The 27,261-nt window shown below is 42.8% G+C and overlaps 1 protein-coding gene across 1 annotated transcript in view; it reads left to right on the forward strand.

Annotated features, from left to right (window-relative positions):
• Positions 1 to 2,549: 2,549 nt before the first annotated feature.
• Positions 2,550 to 27,261, forward strand: part of Slc7a9 (solute carrier family 7 member 9) — a 28,958-nt gene continuing 4,246 nt past the window's right edge. Inside the window, exons 1-12 of the mRNA XM_015497075.2 lie at positions 2,550 to 2,692; positions 3,308 to 3,444; positions 5,096 to 5,243; positions 5,512 to 5,754; positions 6,198 to 6,323; positions 6,572 to 6,671; positions 7,447 to 7,491; positions 8,229 to 8,352; positions 9,165 to 9,268; positions 9,641 to 9,691; positions 14,398 to 14,455; positions 16,154 to 16,303. Of these exons, the coding sequence (XP_015352561.1) occupies positions 3,358 to 3,444; positions 5,096 to 5,243; positions 5,512 to 5,754; positions 6,198 to 6,323; positions 6,572 to 6,671; positions 7,447 to 7,491; positions 8,229 to 8,352; positions 9,165 to 9,268; positions 9,641 to 9,691; positions 14,398 to 14,455; positions 16,154 to 16,303 (1,236 nt within the window). The 5' untranslated portion in view covers positions 2,550 to 2,692; positions 3,308 to 3,357. The remainder of the gene's footprint in view (positions 2,693 to 3,307; positions 3,445 to 5,095; positions 5,244 to 5,511; positions 5,755 to 6,197; positions 6,324 to 6,571; positions 6,672 to 7,446; positions 7,492 to 8,228; positions 8,353 to 9,164; positions 9,269 to 9,640; positions 9,692 to 14,397; positions 14,456 to 16,153; positions 16,304 to 27,261) is intronic.

Genomic DNA, 27,261 nt, shown 5'->3' on the forward strand with positions numbered 1-27,261 from the left:
GGTGGAGTACCCATAAAAACAGGGAACCAAATGTAAGATCAAATGAAGATAGTGTTATTCAAACTGCAAGCAGCTTTGCAACTGGGAAAAAAACACACATTTTGAAAGGGAAGATCAAGAGATTTGTCAGGTATCTAAGAAATAATGGCATTTTACAAAGCTTCCTGGGAAATTAACTTTAAGAGGGAATTGACAGCAGGGAGGTGAAACTTGAGCCAGGCTTGACAAAGAATCCTCATGCTCAGATGTTCCAAACTCAGCACGAGGTGAGGGTCAAGAAGTCCAGGGGAACCTCAGCCTGAGGCAGGAGGATTGCTTGAGCCTGGGAGTTCCAGACTAGCCTGGGCAACATAACAAGACCCTGTCTCTTTAAAAAATAAAAATAAAAACCAGCCCACGGTGGGCAATCTTGACCTTAGGAGCATTCTGTAGTGTCCTGTAAATACAGACAGGCCAGTGATCTGAGTGCTGTTAGGAAATATGCTAAGGTGCACAAAAGCCCCTGGGCAGGCCCTGCCTCTGGCCTCAGGCTTCCACTCCCCTGGCATTCGGGTACCCATGGACCAGGACTCTGCTCAGGGATCTAGCAAGTGGGACCTTCTTAAGAAGGGAGGTGACAAACTTCTAAATCAGTATCCCCGGCTCTGGGGTAGCCCAGTTCCCTGTATCCTCCGACTGACTGTAAGAGATGGTCCTGGGGAGAGATGCTCAGGAGTGCTACAGCTGGGTCATATGGTAGATCTGCTTTTAGTTTTTTGAGGAACCTCCATACTATTTCCATGGTTGCTGTACCAATTTACACTCCCACCGACAGTGAATAAGGGTTCCCTTTCCTCCTGCATCCTCACCAGCATTGTTTTTTATATTCTTGGTGACAGCCAGTCTAACAGGGAAGAGATGGAAGCCCAGTGTCTTTTTTTTTTTTTTTTTTGGTAGCTGGACATATTTATTTATGTTCTGCTGAGGATCAAACCCAGTACCTCACCCGTGCTAGGCAAGCACTCTACCAACTTGTTACAACCCCAGCCCCGTAATGTACTCCTAATTTGCATTTTCCTGATGGCTACAGATACTGAATGTTTTTTCAAATAATTATTGACCATTCATAGGTGGATTTTTTTTTTAAATGGTGTATAACATAATGGAGTATCATTTGGCCATAAAGAATAATGGAATCATGCCATTTTCATAAAAATGGATGGAACTAGAGAACATCACATTAAGCACAATGTCAGACTCAGAAAGATAAACATCCCAGGTTTTCCCTTATATGTGGAATCTATAAAGAACATGAAAGTAGCAGACTTGAGTAGAGAAGAGGAGACGGGAGAGGGGATAACAGAGGGAAATGATCCAGGTGTGTTATCTTCTTGTATTAATATTCCACAATTACAATTAAACCCATTATTAAAATAATATAAGTAAATGCACTTTAAAATAATATAAGTAAATGCACTTTAAAAAGTAAGAAAATCATGAGGTGTAGCTTAGTGGTAGAGCACTTGCCTAGCAAATGGGAAGCCCTCGGGAGTTCAATCCCCAGCAACACACACACACAAACACATGGAGTCTGCAATTTACATTTCACTGCTTAAAAAGAGGAGAGAGAGATGGCCCTGATATCTGTCCTTCTTCCAGGTCTGCCTGCCCTAATGTGCTCCCAAAGTGACCCTAGACACTAGTCCAGCGCTGTCCCCCGACCTTTGGTTCATCCTGGGATGGAGGAATGCTGTTAAGTTTACCCTAAGGAAAAATTTGGGAGAGTTTTGGCTGGAGATAACAGCAACAATGCTTCAGACATTCCCTGCTGTCACCCTGCCCTGTGATAAGCAGCTTCCTTCCCCAGGAAGGCCTGATCTGAGATTAGAGTTGAGAGCTGCCACCTGGGGCTGAGCCTGCCTGGTGGGGAGCGCTGTCCCCCAGGACCCCCTCTGAGCCCTGCTGGAGAACCGCTGCTGGGCCAGGGCTCTGTAGTCTCAGACCTTAGCTCCCCCCAACCCCTGGCCTATTTCCCCATCAGGCAAATGAACTCTACAGCCCAGTGAACAGGGTCCTAGGCTCCCTGGACAGCCCACCACAGAACCTGACGTTTGGTCAGAGCTGCAGTTAAGATGGGTGCCCCAGGGCAGCGCCAACCTTCCAGCCCTCTCCTCTGGGTGGGGAGGAAAACAATTGTCAAGTGCCACACACCAGAGTTACCTGTGTTTCTCCCTGACTTGAGTTCTATATATAGCCTATTAAGGTAATAAAATAGTTGGTTCCAAAGTTTATCTCCTGATTCCCAAAGGGGAAAACAAGCATGACTCCTACTTATTGCAGAGATTTTTCACTTACAGGATGTAGCTGATCTGGAGAAATCTAGTTTTGTTTTGTTTGGGTTTGGGATTGTTTGTTTTTTGGACCTTGACACACACACACACACACACACACACACACAAAGCATTTTTTGGGAGAGAAACTGGCTGGCTTGGTCCTCCGTTTCTCATGTGGTGTATCATTGTTGTTTCATTGTTGGGAAAAAAAAAAAAGAGAGAGAAGGACATGTTTAATAATTACCTCTGTTGACCTCTGTACCTTCTGGCTTCCTCTTCTTCTGGGCATAAGAGATGGCCCTCCTTAGGGATCAACTGTACAGACGCAGGTAGTCAGTAAGGCCGGCAGCTCCCCTGGCTCTACAAGGTCAAGGAGAAAGGTAAGGCCAGAGGGGTAAGGCCCCCTGCTCTCTTGAAGGAGACCTGGACAGAGAATTTACTTAGGAGGAAGGTATGACCATCTCTTAATTCTTAGTGTCCCTCAGCAATTTTTTTTTTTTTTTATCATTCCACTGAAGCTGTGGATCTGTTAGCATGAGCTGTCTTAACCTTGAGAAGGAAGAGTGGGACAGACACCCTGGCCTTGGCCTTGATTCCACTGAGTATATTCCAGTGTGTTTTAAGCTATTTCTTTCTACTTTTGAAAAAGCATGGAGCTGGAGTGCGTTTCAAGTGTGTTGTGACTGAGGAACAGGAGACAAGGATGTGGCTTGGGAGCCAGGAGGCCGGGGGCCTGACAGGAGGGGGGCAAAACAAGTACCTGAGGTTTGGGAAAGATCCAGAAAGCTCTGTTTCCCACCGCCTGAGCAGTATCAATGACTGATTTTTATTCCTGGGGCTGAGCAAACTGTCCCTAAGGGACTGGCCCCTGTTCTCTCCCGAGACACGAGCAAGTGATTTGCTTTGGGAGTCAGATCCCACCATGCAGATGCACTAGTCCAGATGAGCCCTGGCTGAGCTTCCCTTTGCATCTTGTCTGCTTTTGCCGAATCAAGATTCGGCCCATGCCCTCCTTGCAGCCTCCTGGGACTAGCAGGAGGAAAAGATGGGGGAGACGAGCCTGAGAAAACGGGGAGAGGATGAGAAGTCGATCCAGAGCAATGAACCCAAGACCACAAGCCTCCAGAAAGAGGTAAGGAAGGGTGTGTGGGGGACGGCGGGGTGGGTGGGAGAGGGGAGGTTGTCAGGTCTGAATGAGGGACAGGCAGCAGGGACCAAAGTCCCCACTGATCCCTAGTAAGCAACCAAAAGATATGATTTCTGCTCTGCAAAGTACATCCTAAAACGAACAGTTCTCTGGACTTACCTTGTGCTGGTGAGTGAAATCAGCATACTCTTCTGAGAATTTATATGGGAAGTTCATGAACATGCTTCCATGCATTGGGCAAGCATGTGGAGATTCCAGTATTTGCTTAAACTGATGGCCTTTACAGGGGTGGTCAGAGAAGCTCTCCTGATGGTTGAGTTTGCTGTATCCCATCTTTGCCCAATATCTGATCCTCCTAGTTTGAGCATCTGTAGTGGTGACAACTGTATCTTGGAGGAATCTAGTGAGGCAGGAACCAGGAACTCGGCAGCAACACTCTCCCTCTCTGCCAGTCTCAGGCCTGATTCCAGTGATGTCCTTCCAGAACCCTGTGGCCCTTCAGCCACACAGCACAGCTAAGCAAACCCCAGGCATGTTCTAAACCCATTTGGACACTATAGGTTGAATGGCTGACCTTGTCCAAACCAGAACCCTGCAAGAGAAAGGGTCTGGGATGGGGATAGGGCAAATGTTGGTGAGCCAAACCACCAGCCAGGAACAGAGCCAGAGGAGGAGGAAGAGAAGCGCTCAGGAAGCTGAAGCCCCTGCTTGTGTGTGTCAAGGGCGCTGGGCAGCCAGCCTCACTGGGATCCTCCTCACCCTCTGGGATCTAACCCTGGTCTAACCCATGCATTGTTCACTCCCTGCTCTGGAAATCATGCCTGGGCAGCTTCAAAGGGTTGATGTTATGAGTTATTGAGTCAAGAAAATTTTTTCCCCTTTAAAAAAGCACACCCCCCATTAGCATATAATTCTCATATAGTGAAGGATGCAGCTCTTTAGTGCTCAGTTTGAGAAGTTTTGATAAATGCATCACCTTGAAAGCTCCATCTTGCTCCTTTCAAGGCAGGACCTCCCCACTCCCACCCAACCCTGAGTTTCTATTGCCGTGGATTCATTTGTCCTGTTCCCAAACTTCATGGGGAGGTAGTGGTGCAGTATGTACCTGAGTTGGATGTTGTTCTTAGAAAGCCCACACCCTCCCCTACACAATGGCACCACAGGAAGTTTCTCAGTCCCCCAGTGTTTCTGTCCCCGGGAGGTCTCTGTTGCTGAAGTGGCTCCTCTGGCCAGGACTCCAAGTGCTGACCACGGTCTGCTTGGTGGAGAAATCCTTTCTATTCTGCCCAGCTAAATGGCATGTCCCAGGGGCCTTGGTGCTGACCTGTTTGCTAAGTGAGTCTTTCTGGGGAGCTGGTTGGCAGTATGCAACCTGAGCCAGGTCTGCCCCACCTGTTAATCCTGGGCAGGAGTAAAATGGGGGTGGTGTGGTATCCCCAACTCAGGGGGCTGTCATGAGGATCCATCTTTTCAATACAAGCAAAGCCCCCAAACTGTCCTGCTGTTGGCACAGGTGGACCTGCCTGGATGTGCCGTCTAGCTGCGCTGGCCATAAATGGGTGTTGAGGACTTGCCTCTGGTCCCGGCGACCTCTGGGGTGGCAGCATTGACTCTTCTTCCTTCCTGCATGTCCCAGGTGGGCCTGGTCAGTGGCATCTGTATCATCGTGGGCACCATCATCGGTTCTGGGATCTTCATTTCCCCCAAGTCTGTGCTCAGCAACACGGAAACCGTGGGGCCCTGTCTCATCATATGGGCAGCCTGTGGGATCCTTGCAACACTGGGTAACAAAGACCTGCTCCCCGTGGACCCCTTCCTGTCAAATGTGGGGACACACACAGCACTGCTGCCCTTGCTGTTGCTGGGTTCACTTTGGATGCGCATGTGGCAAATAAGGGTACACTAAATGTCCTCAGTCCAAACTCCAGGCTGGCTGTCATGAGAGGACATGGTGGTCCCTTGGAAGCCCAGACCCCTGAGGAAGGGAGGCTCCTTGGGACTAGGGCAACACCTCACCAGGGGACCGGGTGGCCCATCCTGTCTGTGTTCCAGGTGCGCTGTGCTTTGCAGAGCTTGGCACAATGATCACCAAGTCAGGGGGCGAGTACCCCTATCTGATGGAGGCCTTTGGCCCCATTCCTGCCTACCTCTTCTCCTGGACCAGCCTGATGGTCATGAAGCCTTCATCCTTTGCCATCATCTGCCTCAGCTTCTCTGAGTACGTGTGTGCGCCCTTCTACTCAGGCTGCAAGCCTCCTGAGACAGTCATTAAATGCCTGGCTGCAGCTGCTATCAGTGAGTATCCAACCCTGGAGTCCCAGTTAGGGGTCAGGGAAAGCCTGGCACAGTTGGTGGTCAGGGAGTCTGGCCCCAGCTCCTCCACACCCAGAAAGAGGCCCGAGGGGCCTAGAGGCTCCGGGGAGAAGCAGGGCAGGCTGGGCCGTTCCTGCTGGTGCCGAGAAACCCCTAGGCCTGCCAGGGCTGCTGAGGGTCATCCGTGTCCCCGGCTCAGGCCTGGCTGCTTCTCCATCATCCTCTGGGGCAGCCCAGCTGGATGACAAAGCTCACCATCAAGTGCATTTTCAAGATCTTTCAACTCCCGTGCTTGACCCTGCCCCCTCCCTGTGTTTAGGACATAAATGTGGTGAGGAGAGGGGTGGAAGTGGGAGTAGAGAGACGTCCCAGGGCCTGTGAAAAACCACAAGCACATAATGTTGCCCCGCTCCTGCCCTTCCCAGTGCTCATCACGACAGTGAATGCACTGAGTGTGCGGCTCGGCAGCTACGTGCAGAACTTCTTCACGGCAGCCAAACTGGTGATCGTGGCCGTCATCATCATCAGTGGACTCGTTCTCCTGGCCCAGGGTGAGTGGCAGCAAGGCAGAAGGGTGGACACTGCCCAGCTCACACCTGCTTTCCTTCGGGAACAGTCCTGCGCGTGAGTGCGCGTCAAGCCTGGCAGGACTGCCCCAAAGAAGCTGTAGGTGGCCGGCCCCTCAGTCTGTTTTATCAACTGGGGGTCACAAGTCACGCCCTTCTTTCTCATGGAGAGGAGTGCAAAGTCGAGACGTGGTCAGCTGACACCCACTGTCCATTGTTTGGATTGATTACAGGAAACACAAAGAATTTTGAAAATTCTTTTGAGGGCACGAAACTTTCTGTGGGAACCGTCAGTCTCGCGTTTTACAACGGACTCTGGGCCTATGACGGCTGGTAAGGCCCCCCTCTGATTTCAACTCTATGGAAAACAAAGGCCTCTGCTTTCTGGGGTTGGGTGGGACTCTAAAATTCATCTCACATTTGCCTTTTGTATAGTGCCCCACCCCTGACCTTTCTATTGCCCTCAGACCCCAGGGACACCAAGTCAGCCTGTTCCCTGTCCTGTCCTGGACGTGGCACCTCGGGTGGGCAGGTAGTAGTGAGCCCCAGGCAGAATCTTCAACAAGCAAACAAAAAGGAGGCCCAGAAAGAGGCCCCCTGGGCGTAGAGGCTCTGGTGAGAAGCAGGGCAGGCTTCATCTGGGGCTGCCCTGTGCTTGACAAGGCCAAGTGTATTTAACAATTTAAACCTTGAAAACAGTAGTTTTAGTTGATGTGACCATGCTTGTGTGACTTAAGGAAGCAGGGTGGCCATCCACGTGCAGGGCTGTCACTCCTGCCAAGCAGTCGTGAGTTTCATCTCCCGTTCAGTCTCTCATTGTTTCCAAAGTATCCTGGAGACTCCCCACTCCTGAACATTCTTGAAAATCCATGTGATTCCCGTCTGACCAACGGACAGACAGATGTGTAGGTCTTGGAAGGGCCCTGGGCCACGAGGCCACCAGGGCTTCCCAGAAAAAAAAAACCGCCCCAGCGTTCCGGCAGCAGAGCTCCCTGTGGTGGAGAATTTTAAATGAGGCTGACATTTATTACTGTGTGTTTCACGATCTTAGCCAAGAAAGTCAGGTCACAAGTTACAGGTCACCCTTGCCTACTTTTTTTTTCTCCAGGAATCAACTCAATTATATCACAGAAGAGCTTAAAGACCCTTTCAGGTGAGGAAGCAGAATACGACGTGTGTGAAAGCAAATTTCTCCTCCCAGGCAAAAAGTGGAGCTGCTTCCTCCTGCTATTCCACCACCTACTTCCAGATTTTGCTCTTTTTTAAGTACTGAGGGAGGAACCCAGGCCTTATGCTGGGCAAGCACTCGACCCCTCAGCTGGGAGCTGACCCTACCAGCCCAGAAGTTTTCCTGTCAGCTCCTTATACACCCATTAGAGTCTGGCTTTGTTTGGGCCAGTGAAATGGTTGCCAAGGGGAGGGAAGAACTTGAACTCCCTTTATCTCTGGCTCATTTTATTTTATTTTATTAATTTCCCTGGAGGTTGTTTTTTGAGTGATCATTCTTCCTTATTCATTTTTTTAAATATTTAGTTTTAGGTGGATGCAATATCTGTATTTCACATTTATGTGGTGCTGAGGTCGAACCCAGTGCCTTGTGCATGCCAGGCGAGCACTCTACCACTGAGCTACATCCCCAGCCCCTCATTTTATTTTAAATAATTTAATTCTACTGCCTTGGAGTGTGAGAGGGAAAATTCTCATTTGGAAATGCCTCGTCCCTGCTGGGGCTCTGCTGTGCCACACGTCCCTGGCAGGGGTGGGCTCAGAAAGGGCATCTGTGACCCTATCCCATGACATGAAGCAGGTGGAGGGCAGCCAGCGGGGAAGGGCTGGACAAAGATGACAATCTCACATGACCCTGTGTTCCCATGTCACCATCTCTTCCAGAAACCTGCCCCGGGCCATTGTCATTGGGATCCCTCTGGTGACGGTGTGCTACATCCTCATGAACATTGCCTACTTTGCTGTGATGTCCCCAACAGAACTCCTGCAGTCCCAGGCGGTGGCTGTGGTGAGTGCTGATGGGAAGGGGCTGTGGTTTGTGAGGAGGAGGGTAAAGTCATTTAGGAGCCTGGACAGATCAGGGACTACCTACCCGCTGGCCAAAGGGAGAGGCCTGGGGTTGGGGAGACCGTCAGCAGGTGGTGGGTTCTTCCTCCCCATCCATCCCCCACCCCACCCCCTCGCCAGTCTTCCCAGGCAAGGGGGCAGCCTGTGGCTGAGCAGAGGGCTGGATTGAGCCAGATTGGGGGTTTTGACAAACAAGAGGAAGCCGAGGGAGAATGCTAAAAGTTGAAAGAGGTAATTGGAAGTCCAGCTGAGCAAGGCAGGAAGACAGGATGAGAAGGAACCGCACCAGAGATAGCGGATACTGGGCGGGGGTCCATGGCTGGAGGCCAGGTGGTATTGGTGGACCACAGGAAATGAGTCAAACAGACAAGGAGGTGATGGGGTTCAGAGTATGGAAGAGATGCAGTTTTGTCTAACAATGAGGTCACCCATGACCAGGAGAGTGGGTGGCGGAGGAGGGCAGAGAGCAAGGTCATTTTGAGTGAGGGGTCAAGGGAGCGAGCAGCTGAATAGTGGGGTGTCTAGGACTGACGCCAGGGAGTGGTTGGTAGGAGACTTCTGCCACCACCCCAAATCCTGAGATACCCTGAAGAGGTTTTCCACCTCCCTGCTCCAGCAGAGTCGGTCCCAGAGGCTGTGCCCAATGAGGAGAGTGGGGACCTGGGTCTTCTAGGAGGGCGAGTAGCTCTTTTGGGTCAGCAGCTCCTAGAGGCCATGGAAGACCCTCAGGATTCATTTTGCTTCCCCTGCCAGACGTTTGGTGACCGTGTCCTCTATCCTGCCTCTTGGGTCGTTCCACTTTTTGTGGCGTTCTCAACCATCGGTGCTGCCAATGGGACCTGTTTTACAGCGGGCAGGTAGGGGACCCCGCCACCCTCTCCCGGGCTGAAGCCCTAGGTGCTGGGGGCTCGGCCAGGTAGAACCCCTCGTGGCTTAAGCAGGACTCAGAAGGCCGCAGAGGGAGGGGCTTGGTCCACACAGCATGCTGGCCACCTGCACGTGGAGACCACGTGGCTGCCCTCAGTCCTGGCGCTGTCACATCAGTTTATCCCAAATGAGGGGAAAATGCTGCCAACTTCAACACGAGGCAGAGGGAAGTGACAGGGTTTCCACCTGGTCCTTTCTATGTTGCATTTTTTCACTATTTATTTTACTTTAGTATACACACAAATTTGACCAGGAATTATCAAACTTCCCCTTAAGCAGATATTAATCATTGGGGCTTGCAGGCCTTATAAGTCTCCATCGCCACTCCTCAGCTCCGTCTTTGCAACACCAAAGTAAGAAGCTCTGGTGAGGTCCCAGAAAACTAGGCAGAAACAGGTGGAGTTCACCCACCTGTTCGGTCTGGCTTTACCAATGCCCATTCTCCTTCACGAGGCAGCATAATGCAACAGATGCTCCACTCACAGGCTGGGTGGCTTGCTTCCATAAAAGCTGCTGTTGAGAACATTCTGGGACATGTCTGTGCCCAGTGTCCAGAGTCCAGAGGATATATTTCTGAATGAGATCACCACATGTGGACCACAGAATCATTCTTTGAACCTATCAATGTACATGTAGTGCTAGTCCTCCAACTTTGTTCTTTAACAAAAGCGCTTCAGGCTGGGGAGGCAGATCAGAGGTAGAGCTCTTGCCTAGCATGCGTGAGGCCCAGGGTTCCAACCCCAGCAGGGCAAAAAAGAAAAAGACTAATCTAAATTCTTTGCATTTCTACATACAATTTACTTTTTTTTTTTTTTTTAATGGTACTGGGGTTTCAACCCAGAGGCACTTAAATACTGAGCCACATTTCCAACCCTTTTTTATATTTTTCATTTTGAGACAGGGTCTTGCTAAGTTGCTTAGGGCCTAAGTTGCTGAAGCTGGCTTTGAACTTGCAATCCCCCTGCCTCAGCTCCCTGAGTTGCTGGGATTACAGGTGTGTGTCACTGCACCCAGCTTCTTTTATTTCTGACAATAATGGTATATATTTCTGAGATACAATGTGATACATTTATAAATTGTGGAATGAGCAAATTAGGTTGGTGAACACATACATCACCTCACATACTTATCATTTCTTTGTGATGAGAACATTTAAAATCCATTCTTAGCAATTTTGAAGTATGTTTTATTATTATTTTGCAGTTCTAGAGCATGAACCCAGGGCCTCACACATGCTAGGCAAATGCTCAACTACCGAGTACACCCCAGCCCAACGTGTACTTGATAATTAACTATAGTTACCTTGCTGTGCCATGAACTTATTCCTCCTGATACTGTACCTATTGACCCACATTTTCCTTTTCCCTGTCCATCCACCACATCCCCAGCCTCTGGTAACCACCATTCTACTTTCTCCTCTATGAGTTCAAGTTTCTAGAGTCCACAAGAACATGAGATCATGTGATATTTGCCTTTCTGTGCTTGGCTTCTTTCACTTAGCATAATGATTTCTAAAGCCATCCACGTTGTTGTGAATGATAGAATCATGTTTTTCTTAAAGGTTGACTAGTATTCCATTGTGTATTTATAGCACATTATTTTTTTCCATTTATCTGTTGATGGCTGCCTAGGCTGTGTCCATATTTCGGCTATTGTGAATAACGCTACAATGTATATCTCTCTCCTGACACACTGATTTTAGTCCTTTTAGTACATACTCGGAAATGGGATTGCTAGATGGTAGGTAACTCTGTTTGGTTTGTTGAGGAACCTCTCTGCTGTCTCTCAACAAGGCTGTATAAATGTACATCCCCACCAACAGTGTATAGGGTTCCTTTTTCTCTGCATCTTTGCCAACACTTGTCCTTTCTCTTTTTTGCAAATAGCCATTCTAACAGGAGGGAGGTGATGTCTTCGTTGTAGTTTTGGTTTGCATTTTCTGATTAGTGATGTTGAACGGTTTTTCGTTATCTGCTGGGTCTTTTGCACGTCTTCTTTTGAACCATGTCTGTTTGGGGCCTTTGCCTGTTTTTAACAGGGCTGTCTTGTTACAGAGTGAGTTCCTTTCATGTTGTAGAGATAAGCCCCTTAACTGATGTATGATTTGCACATATTTCTCCATTTAGAAGGTCGTCTCTTCACAGTCGGTGCCCTTCACCATGCAGCTTTTTGCTTTGATGTAACCCAACTTGTCTAGTTGCCTCTACCGCATGTGCTTTCGGGGTCACGGGCAAGAGACCACTGCTGAGACCAATGCCCTGTAGCCTTTCTGTTGTTTTCTTCTAGTAATTTTACAGTTTTGTGTCTTTAATCCATTTGATTTGATTCTTGTATAAAGGGTGACAGAAGGGTCCGATTTTGATTTCTCTGCATGTAGACAGCCAGTTTTCCTATTTCTATATGAACATTAGAATCAGCTTGTCAGTTTATACCCAAAAAACTCTGAGGATTTTGATCTGGACTGTGTTGGCTCATTTCACTTAGCATAATGATTTCTAAGGCCATCCCTGTGGTTGTAAATTACAGAATTGGAATTTGGGCAAGTCTGCCATCTTGGAAGTGTCGATTCTTCTAAGTCCTAGGCATAGATTGTCTGTTTTAATAATTTTTTTTTCAAAAATGTTTTGAGTAGTAAGAACTAATATATAGTTCTTATATATCTTTTGGTCACATTTATTCCAAAGTATTTCATATTTTTATGCTATTATAAATGTCATTTAAAAAAATTTAAAAGTTGCTCCCAATAGTTTCTAATATATACATTTTAAGAGCTCATCATGTTGTTGTGCCTGAATTTTTTTTTTAAGGCTGAATAGTTATTGACCTGTTAAAACTTCACCCTTTTAATTGTACAACTCGGCTATTTTTCTTAGTTGTACATGACAGTAGAATATATTTTGGCAAATTATACCTAGAATATAACTTACTCTATTTGGGATCCCACTCTTGTGGCTGTACATATTGCAGAGTTACCCTGATAGTGTACTCAAAAACAAGGCTAGGAAAGTTATGTCCAATGAACTTTACTGTCTTTCCTATTCCCTTCCCTTTGTTTCCCTTTGTCTAGCCCAATGGATTTTTATTATTCCCCTCCTCAACCTCCCTTGTTTTGGGTTAGCATCCAGAAATCAGAGAGAACATTCAGCCTTTGATTTGGAGGGATTGGCTTATTTCGCTTAGCATGATATTCTCTAGTTTCATCCATTTACCAGCAAATGCCATTATTTCATTCTTCTTTATGGCTGAGTAATATTCCATTGTGTGTATGTGTGTGTGTGTGCGCGTGCACACACACAAATATACCACATTTTCTTTATCCATTCATCCACTGAAGAATACCTAGATTGTTTCCATAGTTTGGCTATTGTGCAACTCAGCTATTTTGGTCAACCTGTAAGCTGTTCTAATTCTAGAACACTCCCATCACCCAAAAAATTTCCTTCATGCTTAATTACAGTTACTCTTTACTTCAACCTCCATCCCTAAACAGATATGCTGTCTCTGTAACCTTGCTTTTTCTAGACAGTTCATCTAAATGCTATCATTTGCAGCTGACTTCTTTTAGGAACAAAATGTTTCTGAGGTTCATTCATGTTGTAGTGTGTATCAGTTCATTCCTTTTAATTGTTGAATACTATTCTATTATATGGATTCACCATCTGATGAACATTTGAATAACTAGTTTTGACTGTTATGCAGTTTTTTAAAAAAAATTTTTTAGTTGTAGATGGACTCAATATCTTTTTTTATTTTTTAAATTTTTATTAGTTATTGATGAACCTTTATCATTTATTTGTTTATATGTTGTGCTGAGAATCGAACCCAGTGCCTCACACATGTTAGGCAAGTGCTCTACAACTTATCCACAACCACAGCACTGTATGTGTTTTTATATGGAGAAATATTTTCATTTCTCTCTGATAAGCTACTAGGAATAGAATTGCTTGGTCATAATCTAACTTTATGATTAACTTTAGTTCTGGTTAAAACGTAGATGTTTATTTAAAGCCGTGGAGCTGCCAGGTGCAGTTGAATTAAATTTTCACTATATAATGTTGTATTTGAGATGGAAAAATAAAGCCACTTTTGTTTTGAAGGCATTGACATGGTAGGCTTGGGTGTAGCTCAGTGACAGAGCGCTTGCTTAGCATATACAGACCTGGAGTTCAATCTCCAGAAAAATAAACCAACCAACCACCCAGCCAGTATGGTACATTAATATTTAATAAGACTTGGTTTATTTTCTTAGTAGTTTACAAAATTATGCTTAACCACTTCTATTATGCTTATTAGAATATTTAATTACAAAGCAAGTATAAGAAAATAAAACACAAGATGTATTTTACCCTTGTATAATCAATACTTCTTCATAAATTATGACTTTCGAAGAAACTGCCAAACTTTTTTCTAAGTGGTTGTTTCATTTAAATTTGTACAAGCCCCCCCCCCCCACGCTCACCAACACCTGGTCTTACCCTCCACCCCCACCCCCACCCCCCAGCGATGGGGATGGAGCCTAGAGCCTTGTACACACTGGGGAAGTGCTCTGCCATGGACTGCACCCACACCCCAGCCTTTTTTTTTTTTCCTGCAGTACTGTGATTCCAACTCAGGATCTCACACGTGCTAGGCAAGTGCTCTACCACTGAGCTACAACCCCAATTCCCCACTCCCCCCCATTTTTTTTTGAGCATACAAAGAGTAGGATTTATTCAAGTGAGAAGAGACAGAACTCCCGCAGGGCAAGAGGGGACCTAATAGGGGTTGCTCCCATCCTTTTTTATTTTTTGAGACAGTGTCACTAAGTTGCTGAGGCTGGCCTTGAACTTTCGGTCCTCCTGCCTTAGTCTTCCAGGTACCTGGGATTACAGGTCTGTACCACTCTGCTCTGCATAAATGGGTATGTTTACATCCATGGATTCAACCAACCATAGATCAAATACATTCAGAAAAAAAAAATGAGTCTGTACCAAGCATACATAGACTTTTGTCATTATTCCACAGACATATGGTACAGCACCTATTTACACAGCATTTACGCTGTGTTAAGGCATTACAGAGATGACTCACAGCAGATGAGAGGATTATACAGACGATGTGCAAGCAATACAATTGATGTAAGACACCTGAGCATCTGGGCATTTGGTATCCACAGGAGTCCTGGAACCAATCCCCCAAGGATCCAGAGGGATGACCATGTATAGTTTTTTTGTGGGGGGAATGGGAAGTGGGGTCTAGGCTGGCCTTGAACTCCTGGGCTGAAGAGATCCTCCCATCTTCACCTCCCAAGTAGTGGGGCTACAGGTGTGTGCCACCCACCTAGCTGTATATAATTTTTATGGAAAAAATCTAAGCATTTCCCACAATGGCTTTTTTTTAGTCAACTTTTTAGCTGCTATGACCAAAAGACCTGAGAAGAACAATTTTAAGAGAAAAAGTTTATTTGGGGGCTCACTGTCTCACAGTTCTCAGTCTATAGATGGCTGACTCTATTCCTTGGGGCTCAAGGTTTGGCAGAGGAAAAGAGCTCATGGCACCAGGAGCAGCTCAGCTCACAAAACATATACCCCAAGGGCAGGCCCCCAATGGCCCACCTCCTCCAGCCACACCCTGCCTGCCTACAGTCACCACTCATCAATCCCTACTGGGGATTAACACACTGATTGGGTTAAGGCTCTCATAACCCAATCACTTACCTCTAAACTCTCTCACATTGTCTCACACATGAGCTTTTGGGGGACACCTGTATCTAAACCATAACAGGCTTGAATTTTTATCTCCCACAGGTGAACTTTCCTTCTGCCTTCCAAGATTGTTTAAAGTGCTTGTCTGGGTTTCCCCCTAGCACTCTACTCTAGCTCTTTGATCAGTGTGGAAGGTAGTTCAAGGTGAGGCCTGTCTCACTTTCTTTTTCAAACATTTACCTGTCATCCCAATATTACTTATTGCCTCTCTCCCTTATTGGTTACAATTGCCTCTATTATCATTCCCATGTGTTCCTGGTTCACTCAGTCTGATAGGTCCTTTTTTGTGCTATTGTTGTATTTATGAGAACATCTTATAGCTTTGCAATGTAGAATCTGGTAGGTCTAGGACCACATCAGACTTCTCCTTGCCTGGTCAGCACTCCAGGGGCACTCATGCTTTCTGTCCAGGTGCATTGTGATTGTGTGGCTTGATATATTCATTTGTGGAGAACTAAACATTTTAAAGAGTGAATGTGCAGCATTGTCTGGTCTCCTTTCCTGTCAACTCCTTCCTGTTTCCATTGCCTTTTTCTGGGAATCAACCAGGAAAAAAATCATGTTGGCATCATCTCACAGTTCAAGTGACTGTTTCTAAACGGATGGGTCTTTTTGGTCTTTGTATTCCTGACAACTAATTCCACAGCCTCCTAGTCTCAGTTTGTAGTCTATGCTCTCAGTTCCTCAAAAGTTTTAGAGCTTGTTTTGTGGCTCACTGAAAAGTCTGTTAGCTGGGTGCAGTGGCTCAGGAGGGTGAGGCCGGAGGCTCTCGAGTCCAAAGCCAGCTTCAGCAAATTAATGATACCTGTTTCAAAATAAAATACAAAAAAGGACTGTGGATGTGGCTCAGTGGTTAAGTTCAATCCCTGATACAAAAAAAAAAAAAAAAAAAGTGTGTTTGCTATGGTCTTGAAACTAGCATTTCTAAAACTGTCTCTAGATTTTTATATCAAGTCTGCAACTTGTACTGTTCTAGCTGCCCACTTTAACAGAGGCTTTGCCACGATTTCCCTGTTTCAGGGGCATCTGGTTTTTATGTACTAATGACCTAAGAATTTATTCTTCTTTTAGGGTATTATAGCGACAATTTATATCATCCCTGGCGATATAAACTCCTTAGTCAACTATTTCAGTTTTGCTGCATGGCTGTTTTATGGGCTGACGATTTTAGGACTCATTGTGATGAGGTTCACAAAAAAAGACCTGGAAAGGCCTATCAAGGTAAGTTTAATGCATGAATGTCATAAGCATTCTTAAAATTAATTAGAGGCAACTATTGCAAGTGCTAGAGCAATCTTTCTCTTTCCAACCTGACTCTACTCTGTTTTTAAGTATTATATTTTAGAGGGGAGTTCACTCCTTACTTCATTTCATATGATAATTTATGATTCAATTAGCCACTTGTATCATCCATTTTATTAACCTGTTATTAATAACTGTGACCAATCTCTCTAACCATAGCAACAAGTCAGTTCTAATAGTCCCAGTGTCTCTCATGCATACACTTAAAATTTTTTTTTTTTTTTTTTTTTGTACCAGGGATTGAACTCAGGGGCACTTGACCACTAGGCCACATCCCCAGCCCTGTTTTGTATTTTTATTTAGAGACAGTTGCTTAGTGCCTTGCTTTTGCTGAGGCTGGCTTTGAACTTGTGATCCTCCTGCCTCAACCTCTCAAGCCACTGGAATTAAAAGTGTGCACCACCACACCCTGCCTCTTGCATATACTTTTCATATAATGATAGGGATTTCTGGACTCTGGTCCAGGGTCTGTTCTTGTCCACCTTCATAATATGCTTTTCCATCCTCTCGATAGCTGGTGTGCCTATAAACCATGAGAGGAAGTAGAGTTTACTTTGTTTTGCTATTTAATTTTTATGGTAACAGATACAACCTGCCTGGAGCCTGGCAGCTCCACCTCATTCAGCTCACCTAGGCTGTGACATCAGGGTGGCAAGATAGATTTTTAATCCGCACAAAACCCTTCATAAAAATAGTCAGAGCCACTGGAACAGCAGAGGCTGTAGCCAACATCTTCAACATAAATGAGGAAATGAAGCATTGCCACTGACCTCACCCTGGATGGAAGCACTATGAGCCCCACCCAGAGGGCTCACAGGTGGGATTCCCAGTAGGAAGATTCAAGAACCAACAGTGGAGGTTAGAGAACAGAGCTGTAATGTCCTCAGCCTGCCAGGATCCTAGCAGCTCCCCACAACACCTTCCTTCCAGAAGGACAGAAGCACCCCCTGAACCACTGAAGATGACAGGAACAGCTGCTAGGAACAGAAACCACACCGAGCATGGAAGAACCTCAGGTCCCAGGAGGCGGGTCTGGGATACACGCCTTCCACCTGGCTGAGGCTGCATACACAGCCCATGTTGTGTCAGGCTTCAAAACAATTTCAGAAAGTGAAATAATTTCAGAAATAAAGAGCAAGCAAGAAGGAACATGAGGGCAAAGGATCATGCCAGCAAAAAGAGGACCTGAAGAAGAAAATGAAAAATTCCAAACAGAAATAAAGAGGATTTGAGAGAAAATAAGGAGACAGAAACAAGGAAGTTCTGATACATGTATAATTGGAGTCCCTGAAGAAAAGAATGAAATTAACCAGAATTCTAAAAACTAATTTCAAAACTATTTCCTGTGGTGGAAAGGTTGGTTGAAGGACAGGCGCAACCATTCAACCAATGTAGTAAAAGGATACGACATGATTAGGAAGTATAAACTAGAATAGGAAACAAAAATATATTCTGATATAATTATGGAGCTTTAAAAAATACTTTGGGCATCCATTTTCCCTTTCTTGTCCCCACTGCCATCCCTAATTTACTTATAAAGGAAAAAATAATAATACCAACATTAACACTTGGTGCCAGAAGACTCTGGAGCAGTATATTTAAGATTCTTATGGGGCATGGTAGCTCAGGCCTGTAATACCAGCAACTCAGGAGGTTGAGGCAGGAGGATCACAAGTTCAACACCAGCCTCAGCAACTTAGCAAGGCCCATAATAACCTAGTAAGACCCTGTCTCAAAATTTAAAAAAAAAAAAAAGGCAGGGACGGGGACACTGGGGATGTAACTCAGTGGTAAAGCACCTCCGTTTCAAACCGCAGTAACCCCCCCAAAATCCAAGATTTCATATCCAGCCAAAATGACCTTGAAGAATATAATTACCAGTATAAAATGATTCAAGGAATGCATTATTACATGAGCCCTCCTGAGGAATCACCCAGAGAATGAACTTCTGTAACCAGAAAGTCATTGGCATATGGTAAATGTATTTAACTACAGAACTGAGGCTAGAGGATGAAAGGTAAAGGTGAAAGAACAGTATATCAATATTATGCAACAAAAATGAAAATGTAGAAAATAACGTGAAGTATATACCAATTAAGAAAAGCATGCCAGGGCTGGGGTTGTGGCTGAGTGGCAGAGTGCTTGCCTCACATATGTGAGGCACTGCGTTCCAGTCTTATCACCGCATATAAATAAATAGCATCAACAACTAAAAAAAAAATTTTAAAAAGAAAGAAAAGTATGCCAGGCAAGCTGCCAATTAAGGATACCATTTTAAATTAGAGGCTGAGGGAAAGAAAATAATTCCTAGCTTATGTAACTATTGCCCATTCTAGATAATACCCCAAAGAGATACAAACACACTAATAACAGGCAACTTGAAAACACCTCCTTTGGTCCAAGACAGATCCAGACACATCACTAGTAAAAGTGATAGAAGACTTAAAAACAACAACAAGGTAAGGTAGATCTTACAGATTGATATTTAACTCTGAAACCCAACAACAGCAAACACACCTTTTCAAATTCACATATAGGAACAGGTCTGAATACTGTCAATCTTTATAAAAACATAAAGAAAACCTTGATGGTAAAAAAAAATCATGCAAACTATATTCTTCATCTATAATGCAACACAACAAAAAATAGGACAAATGACACTTTTGAGTCCAAGAGGAAATAGGAAATAATGAAAATGAGACAATCTATAGACACAACTTGGAGCCTTGAGAACATTTCCTTGCCTTAAGTATTAATATCAATAAAAGTAAAAGAAATGAAAACCAGGCAACTCAAAAAAAAAAAAAAAAAAAAAAGNTTCAGGGGCATCTGGTTTTTATGTCATCCTTTTTACTACTTCTTGGTAGACTGTTCTTCCCCCCCCCCCCGAAGAAACTATCAGTTTAAAGCCTTCAACTCTATTTTGTCTGCTATTGCTGCATCAGCTATCCTGAGGCTATTTTTGGTAATGTCCCATCTTTTCTATCACCAACCTTTCAGTGTCATTGGGCTTTTTGAACAAATCCAACCAGAGTGTTTACAATTCAAATGATTGCTGATGCAACCGAATGAATTTATAACATATTGCTGTCTTCTTAGCTTTAAAATAATCTCATTGAGTTGTGATAGCTATCAAATTTCTTTAGTCCCATTTTTCTTCTGATGTGACAGTTATACTAGTCTTCTAATGATCACCCCAAAATAGAACCTGAGTGTCTAGAACAGTAGCAGTATGCCAGTTCTCTTCCCTCTCTCAGGGCTCACTCTTCATATTGTCTAGTACATCAGCTGTATCTTATTAGCCCACACTTCCAAAAAACGTTTGTCAATACAAAAAGAAAAAAGAAAAACTAGCCCAATATTCATCTACAGACCAACATATTTTCCTTAACATTGCTTCTTAAAATTGACTGCCTCTAAGTTGTTTGTTTTTCCCTAGACTCTAATAGTTTCCAATGAGGACTGGAGAGGAAATGTCTCACTGCTTATCTAAAACTGCATTTATTCATCACGTCTTGAATGCTAGTTTAGCTACATAGAATTCAAATATGAAAATCTGTTTCCTTCATCATTTTGAAAATATTCTCACCATGTACACCATTCTGTAGTTAGTCTCTTAAATTCAGGAGCTCTTAAGACTTTGATCTCTTTCCACTATAACACATCTGGGTAGGTATGCTTTGTCTTGTGTGAGACTAGGTTCAGTTGGGGACTCAGTGTTTGTGTGTGTGTACTACAGATTGAACCCAGGGTGCTCCTCCAGTGAGCCACATCCCCAACCCTTTTTATTTGTTTTTATTGGTTCTTTTTAGTTATACATGACAGTAGAATTCATTCTGATATAATTGCCGAAGCATGGCCAATTTTTGAGACAGGGTCTCACTAAATTGCTCAGGCTGGACTTGAACTTACGATTCACCTCCTACAGGCTCCCAAGTAGCTGGGATTTCAGGCATGTACCTCTGTGCCTAGCTATGTTTCAATTTTATAAAAATTCTCTGCTTTTTGAATGTGCCTTTTACCACTCAGTGTCTGAGCTTTTTGATGTCTTCTTCTCACTTTTCCATCTATACTTTCATCTCTCTGTGCTTCATGTGTACATCTAACTTACAACTTATTTTTTCACTGTATCTAATTGAATTGTTAATTATGATAACTCTCTTTAACAATTCTGTTCAGCTTTCCCCCATTTTCTTTATTTAGTTTTTTAAATATAGTCTTTCAGGTTACTGAACTATCAGTTTTGGGGAGAACTGAGTGCACTTTGTGCCTGCTAATTCACCCTTAAATTTTTTTTTGTACTAGGGATTGAACCCAGGAGCACTCAACCACTGAGCCACATCCCCAACCCCTTTGATATTTTATTTAGAGCCAGGGTCTTGCTGAGTTGCTTAGGGCTTCACTAAGTTAGTGAGGCTGGCTTTGAACTTGTGATCCTCCTGCCTCAGCCTCCCACGGTGCTGGGATTACAGGCATCCACCACCAGGCCGGGCTAATTCACCCTTAATTTGCTCGACTTTTTAGAATATAGGACTTCCAGTGGCTTGACTTTTGCAAGCACAAGGCACTTCTGTGTTTGCCTCTGTCTAGTGCCCCAGGCACTGGAGTTCACTGGCCCTGGACTAGTTTTTACACATTTGTTGCATAACTTTCGGGACTCAGAGTAGGCACCTCCTCCTAAAAGGGCCTCCCCAACTATCCCTGCCTTGGTGACTCCACTGTCCCAGGATGCAGTCCTCACAGGCATATTTGGCTACCTTAATTACTCCTCCCAAACTCAATCCCCTCCAGAGAACAGACTTATCACTCAGTTCCCTTCTCTCTGGTCTCATTAGTGAAACTCAGGACACTTGCTTAGTGACTGCCATATGCTTGTTCTTTCAGGCTCATATACGTTGCAGGCCGGGAAGGCCACATGCTTAAAGTGCTCTCCTACATCAGTGTCAGGCGCCTCACTCCTGCCCCCGCCATCATCTTTTACGTAAGTATGAATCCTGCCAGGACACCAGCTCCCCTAAAGGGAGAAGGGTCCTCAATTCAGGTGGTGAAGTCAACCTGCTACTGCTAAACTCCATGGTTTTTAAATGATACATTCCCTTAGTACTTGACATAAAACACACACACACACACACACACACACACACACACACACTGAAGACAATTTAATTTACCAACTTCTCCCTTTTCTGAATTTATCTGTGAAAGACATTGAACCTTCCAAGCTTGTACCTTCCCTACTTCTTACATGCATGTGCATTTGTCTGTTCTGGGTCCCTAGTAACAAGCTTGATAAAAGCCCAGACGCTTACAGGGTTTAACAGATAATCATCTCTCACTATGTTCTACTAGTGAGAAAATTTCTTGGAAGTTATGAGGTCGTTGGCATCTTCCAATTGGAGTTTCTTGTGTTGTGCAACTATTCTGGGCACCCAGAAACCACTCATATCCCTGGTTCAGGGACAGACCACTCTCCCCAGCTCCAGAGAACCCTCTTCTTCACCACCATGCTCAATCAGAAGATGGGAAACAGGCCCAGATACGGGGCCAGGGCCAGGCAACTGATGCCATCAAGATCAGACCTGAGTTTCATAGTCCAGGAGGCTCTGGCTCATGAAGAAAACTCTCTGGTAATTGAGTCCATGATTATGAAGCCAGAACAATGCACACATATAATTTTTCTGGTTTGTCCCTATCTTAAAATCACCTCTTCGAAGACTCAAAAATTGTTCAGTTCTTCCTGTCAGGCTTCAAAGAGAACAGCTATGGTAGCCATAGTCAAGGTTACCTGGGAAGGTTCTTTCATGTTATAAATTTTATGCATAGGAAGAACTGTTTCTTCAGTCTTTTGTGAAGTGATAAGAGTAATGTTTTTATGTACTAATGACCTAAGAATTTATTCTTNAAAAAAAAAAAAAAAAAAAACAAGAGAAAGAGAGTAGAAGGAATTAATAAATATGAAAAGAACTTGAAGTGTTAAAAAGAGAAAAACAAATGAGTGACTAAGCACACTGGCTTTCTGAAAGTTTTCATTTTTTTTTTCAATTCTCTAGTACAAATTAATACTGGGATTATCTGAATTTTAGAATTTCCCTGTGATTCTAATTCTGTTGAGATAAGTTTTAGTAAACCATACGTTCCTAGAAAATTGTCCATTTCATTTGGTGTTCAAATTAATTTGTATAGAATTGTCCAAAGTAGTTCTCAGCATATTTAAGAAAAATAACTTCCTGTGTTCTGGAGACTGTTTTCCCATTTTCATTTCTTACTTGTGTTTTGTAGTTTCTCCCCATTTAAGGTTTTTTATTTTTTTTAAATATATTTTTAAAGAGTATTTTTTTATATGTACATTTATTTTATTTATTTTTATGTGGTGCTGAGGATTGAACCCAGGGCCTTATACATGCGAGGCAAGTACTCTACCGCTGAGCCACAGTCCCAGCCCCCATTTAAGGTTTTTTAAAAATTGGTTTTCAATTTTTTATATACTAAAACATTGATATCAAGCCTTACAAAGACAGTACAAACTAGGAAAAATTACTGTACAATCTCACTTATGAATAGTGATATAAAATCTTTATAGTAACTAGCAGAATCCAGCTACATTAAAAATATATTATGAGTAAGTCCATAATCAAAATGATCAAAATCTATTAGTTAAAGTTGAATTCATGGATGGCTATGATTCATCACACTAGCATATTCATGAGAGAAATCCCTATGATCACCAGAGATGCAAAAAATAAAATCTAACACACATTAATGATAAAAACACAAACAGGAATTTGACCTTAATAATATGTACTCTCCATTTCATATGTGTATGCATGTGCGCATGCACACGTACAAAAGGCAAAAAGCTATTTATTTGACATGGTAACACTAGAGAGATTCTTGCTAAAGTTAAGAACAAGAATGACTTCTTTTTCTACCATCATTAACATTGTTTTAAAGATATTAGCAGGGTGATCAGAAGAAAACAATTTGCATTTTAAGAACTAGAAAAGTCTTTGAAAAGAATCTAAAACTGTCCTTTTAAAGATAATATAATTGGGGGCTGAGGCTGTGGCTCAGTGGTAGAGTGCTTGCCTAGCATATTTGAGACACTGGGTTCAATTCTCAGCACCACATATAAGTAAATGAATAAAATAAAGGTCCATACATCTAAAAATTTTTTTAAAAAGTAAATAAAGACAATATAATTGTATATCTGGAAGACTTGAAAGGATCAAAGAAAAAACTAAAAGAAAATTTAGTTTGTAAGATATAAAGTAGTTAACACACTAGGGGCTGAGGATGCAGTTCACTGTAAAGCACTTGCCTAGCATATGAGGCCCTAGGTTCAATCCCAGCATTGCCCCCCCCCAAAAAAAGGAACAAAATAAAATAAGCACGATGAAATCTATAACTTTTATGCAAATTAGAGCCAATGTAAAGATTTTAGCCAATTTTAGGAAACACCTCCTCCTCTCAAACAGAACCACAAAACACAAAACCACTCATTGACTTTGCAGGACGTTAGACCTGTAGATGGAAAACTGCATAATACTCCTGAAAGACTTCAAAGGAAATTTGGACAAATGGAAATTCATACATATTCTTGGACAGGAAAATTCAGTAGCATAAAGATGTCAGTGTTCCCTAAATTAATTCAGACATTTAAATACAGCTGCAAAAGATAAAAAATAAAAATAAATAAACAAATAAGTACAATTGCAATAGAAATGTCATGTATTTTTTTTTCTGGAGATATATAAGTTAATTCCTAAGTTCATACTGAAGGACAAACAAGCAAGAATTATAGGAAAACATTGAAACAAGAGAATGCTATTAAATATTTAAATATTATGGTGCTGTTGCATGAAAACAAATTTCTTTATAAATTTATAAATGTTTAAAACTTTCCCATGACTCAAAATCCAGATAATAAGGGGGGAAAATGATAAATAGAACTCTAATAAAGTAAAAATTCATGTCTTTAAAAAAGAAACATGTACATAAGAAAATATTTGCAAATAATATTACACACACACACAACACACAACACACCACACACACACACCCACACACCCACACACACGGCTAATATCATTAACATATAGAGTTCCTAAATACAGAGATGAAAAATATCAGCATATGAAAGAAAAATGGACAAAAGATACAAAAAAGAACAGTTCAAAGAGGAAAAAAATGCAATGACAAAAATATAAACAAAGAAAAAAATCCCAATAAAGCTCAACTTGGCTTCTAATAAGAGAATGCATGCCAAAATTGAATGAGATACCATTTATTGCCTATTAGATGGGCAGAAATCCCAAAGTCTGACTCCATTGGAGGAAGCATGCGGAATAGCCCTCTCATACATTGCTAGCAGAATACAAATAGCATAGCCACCATTGAGGGAAATCTGGCAATCTCTAGCAAAATAATATGACCCAGCCATCTCGTTTTGAAATGATCTATCCCCAAATGAAACTGGCAGAAATATGAAATACAAAGTTATTTATCATAGCATTGTTAACAGCAAAAGGTTCAACACAACCCAAATGTCCATGACTAGAATACCAGTTGAATGAACTATGGTATAGCCACAAAGTAGAGTAGTAGTATGCAACAGTAAAAGATGAATGATTACAAAACTTATGTATTTACTAGGGCATTACCCCTGCAATATACTGAAAGAAAAACGCAAGCTGCAAAACTGTCTATTATGCAAGTTGCTATCTTTTATGTAAGAGCAGTGGAAGACGAACATGCATATGTATGTTTGTGCATATGTTTATTCTCAAGAAGAAACGATGGAAGAATAAAGTGATATCAAGAAAAGTTAAAAAAATAGTAATATTAATAAACAAAAATGGATGGGGCTAGGGTTGTGGCTCAGTGGTAGAGTGCTCACCTAGTATGCATGAGGCACTGGGTTTGATCCTCACACCACATAAATATAAAATAAAGATATTGTGTCCACCTAAAACTAAAAAAATATATTAAAAAATGGAATCTAAAAAGGAAAAAATGAATCCCTAAAAATTGAAAACAAATGAAGATAAACAACAAGTAGGTGACATAACCAAATAGAAAAAATAATTACTAGAATTGCTATTAAAATATTAAATAATTACTAGAATTGTACAAACTACAATTTAACATAACCAAACAGCTGATGAAGTCCTTCACTGTAGATAATTAAGATAATAAAGGGAATAAATCTTCCTTTGGGCTATGTTTTTGGTTAAAAAAGAAATGCAAAAAAAAATCCCTTTTTATTTTTAATACTGGGGATTGAACCCAGGAGCACTCGACCACTGAGCCACATTCCCAGCCCTTTTTTATATTTTACTTAGAGACAGGGTCTTGCTAAGTTGCTAAGGCTGGCTTTGAACTTGAGATCATCCTGCTTCAGCTTCCCTAGTCACTGGGATTATAGGCATGTGCCAATGTGCTGGGTTTACAAAGAAAAATTCTTAAGCTTCTTAGCTCTACTTATAATATAATACTGGTATAGTTATTTTAAAGTGCCTTGACAGTTACATTATAAGAAAGCAAATGATTGAGTTGAAGTCATAAGAAGTAATATTTCAGAAATATAAGGAAAAAATAGGTCTAAATTAAAGGAAGGAAAAAACTCCCATGAAATCTTACATTTAAACTAAAAGAATCTGTATGAATTCATGAAAAATTTTCCTTTCTTGAAAAAGCACCTTTATCTCTGTACTTGTAAAAGAACAATGAGTATTCCAACCACCCAGATTATAGTCTTCTAATGCCACTTCTCACTGAAAGGATACAGAGTTCCCTGCAGAGATGGATGGCACATCCTGTCATGCCAAAAAGTAGGAAAAGCTTCTGAAAAGATCTAGGATCACATGGCCAAGGCCCTAAAGCCAGTTTTAAGAGGCTCCTGATGGCAGTGACAAGGCAGTATGAACAGAACGCTGAACAGAACATTGGAAAAAATGACTACATAGGATTGAAACTTACAAATATATTACAACCCAAGAGTTTAAGAGTTTAAGATCATTCTAAAAATTTAGAAGTAAAAAGAGCCAAGCATTTATGCTGCCTTTCCCGTATAAATTGCAATTCAGAATAACCAAGTAGTTGATGAAGTTATTCACTGTAGACATTTAAGTCAAGAAGGAAAGAGAAACATCACCATTTTGCAATCCCTGATGAAATCACCAATTGAGTCAACATGATCAGTGAAGGATAAAACCATTACAGCTTTAGTTTTAGTTTTGCTTTAAAACCATGAAAAATTAGCAAGAAAGTTGCAATGGTGAGGTTGGATTGGTCTCTCTCCTCCACATCTGCCGATGGACCTCAGCACTTCAAAAGTGGGACAGACATTATTGCCTCATGAAGTATCACAAAAGGATGTGCACTTCTCCGACCGTGAAGGGTTCTTCCTTCTACATCAACCACTTTACAGGATACGGGAGAGAGAGGAGCCAGTTAAATGACATCTGGAGGAAGCAATCACACAAAACTGGATTTAAACACTGTACAGGTGAAATCATCCACTTCCCCCAAGGAATCAGTAGTAAGATAAGGAGGGGGGATTATCTAGTTGAAAACAGGAGGCCTTACACTGGGCACAGTGGCGCACGGCAGCTCAGGGGAAGTTGAGGCGGGAGGACCATTAGTTCAAAGCCAGCCTCAGTAACTGGGAGGTGCTAAGCAACTCAGTGAGACTGTCTCTAAATAAAATACAAAATGAGGATGGGGAGGTGGCTCAGTGGTTGAGTGCCCCTGAATTCAACCCCTGGTACCCCCATCAAAAAAAAAAAAACAAAACTCCAAAACAAACAACAACAACAACAAAAAAAACAGTACACCTTCACTGACTAGAGATGCATATTCAACATTTTACAGTTATC

This window comes from Marmota marmota, unplaced genomic scaffold (genome assembly GCF_001458135.2).
Source record: "Marmota marmota marmota unplaced genomic scaffold, marMar, whole genome shotgun sequence".
Lineage (NCBI taxonomy): Eukaryota > Metazoa > Chordata > Mammalia > Rodentia > Sciuridae > Marmota > Marmota marmota.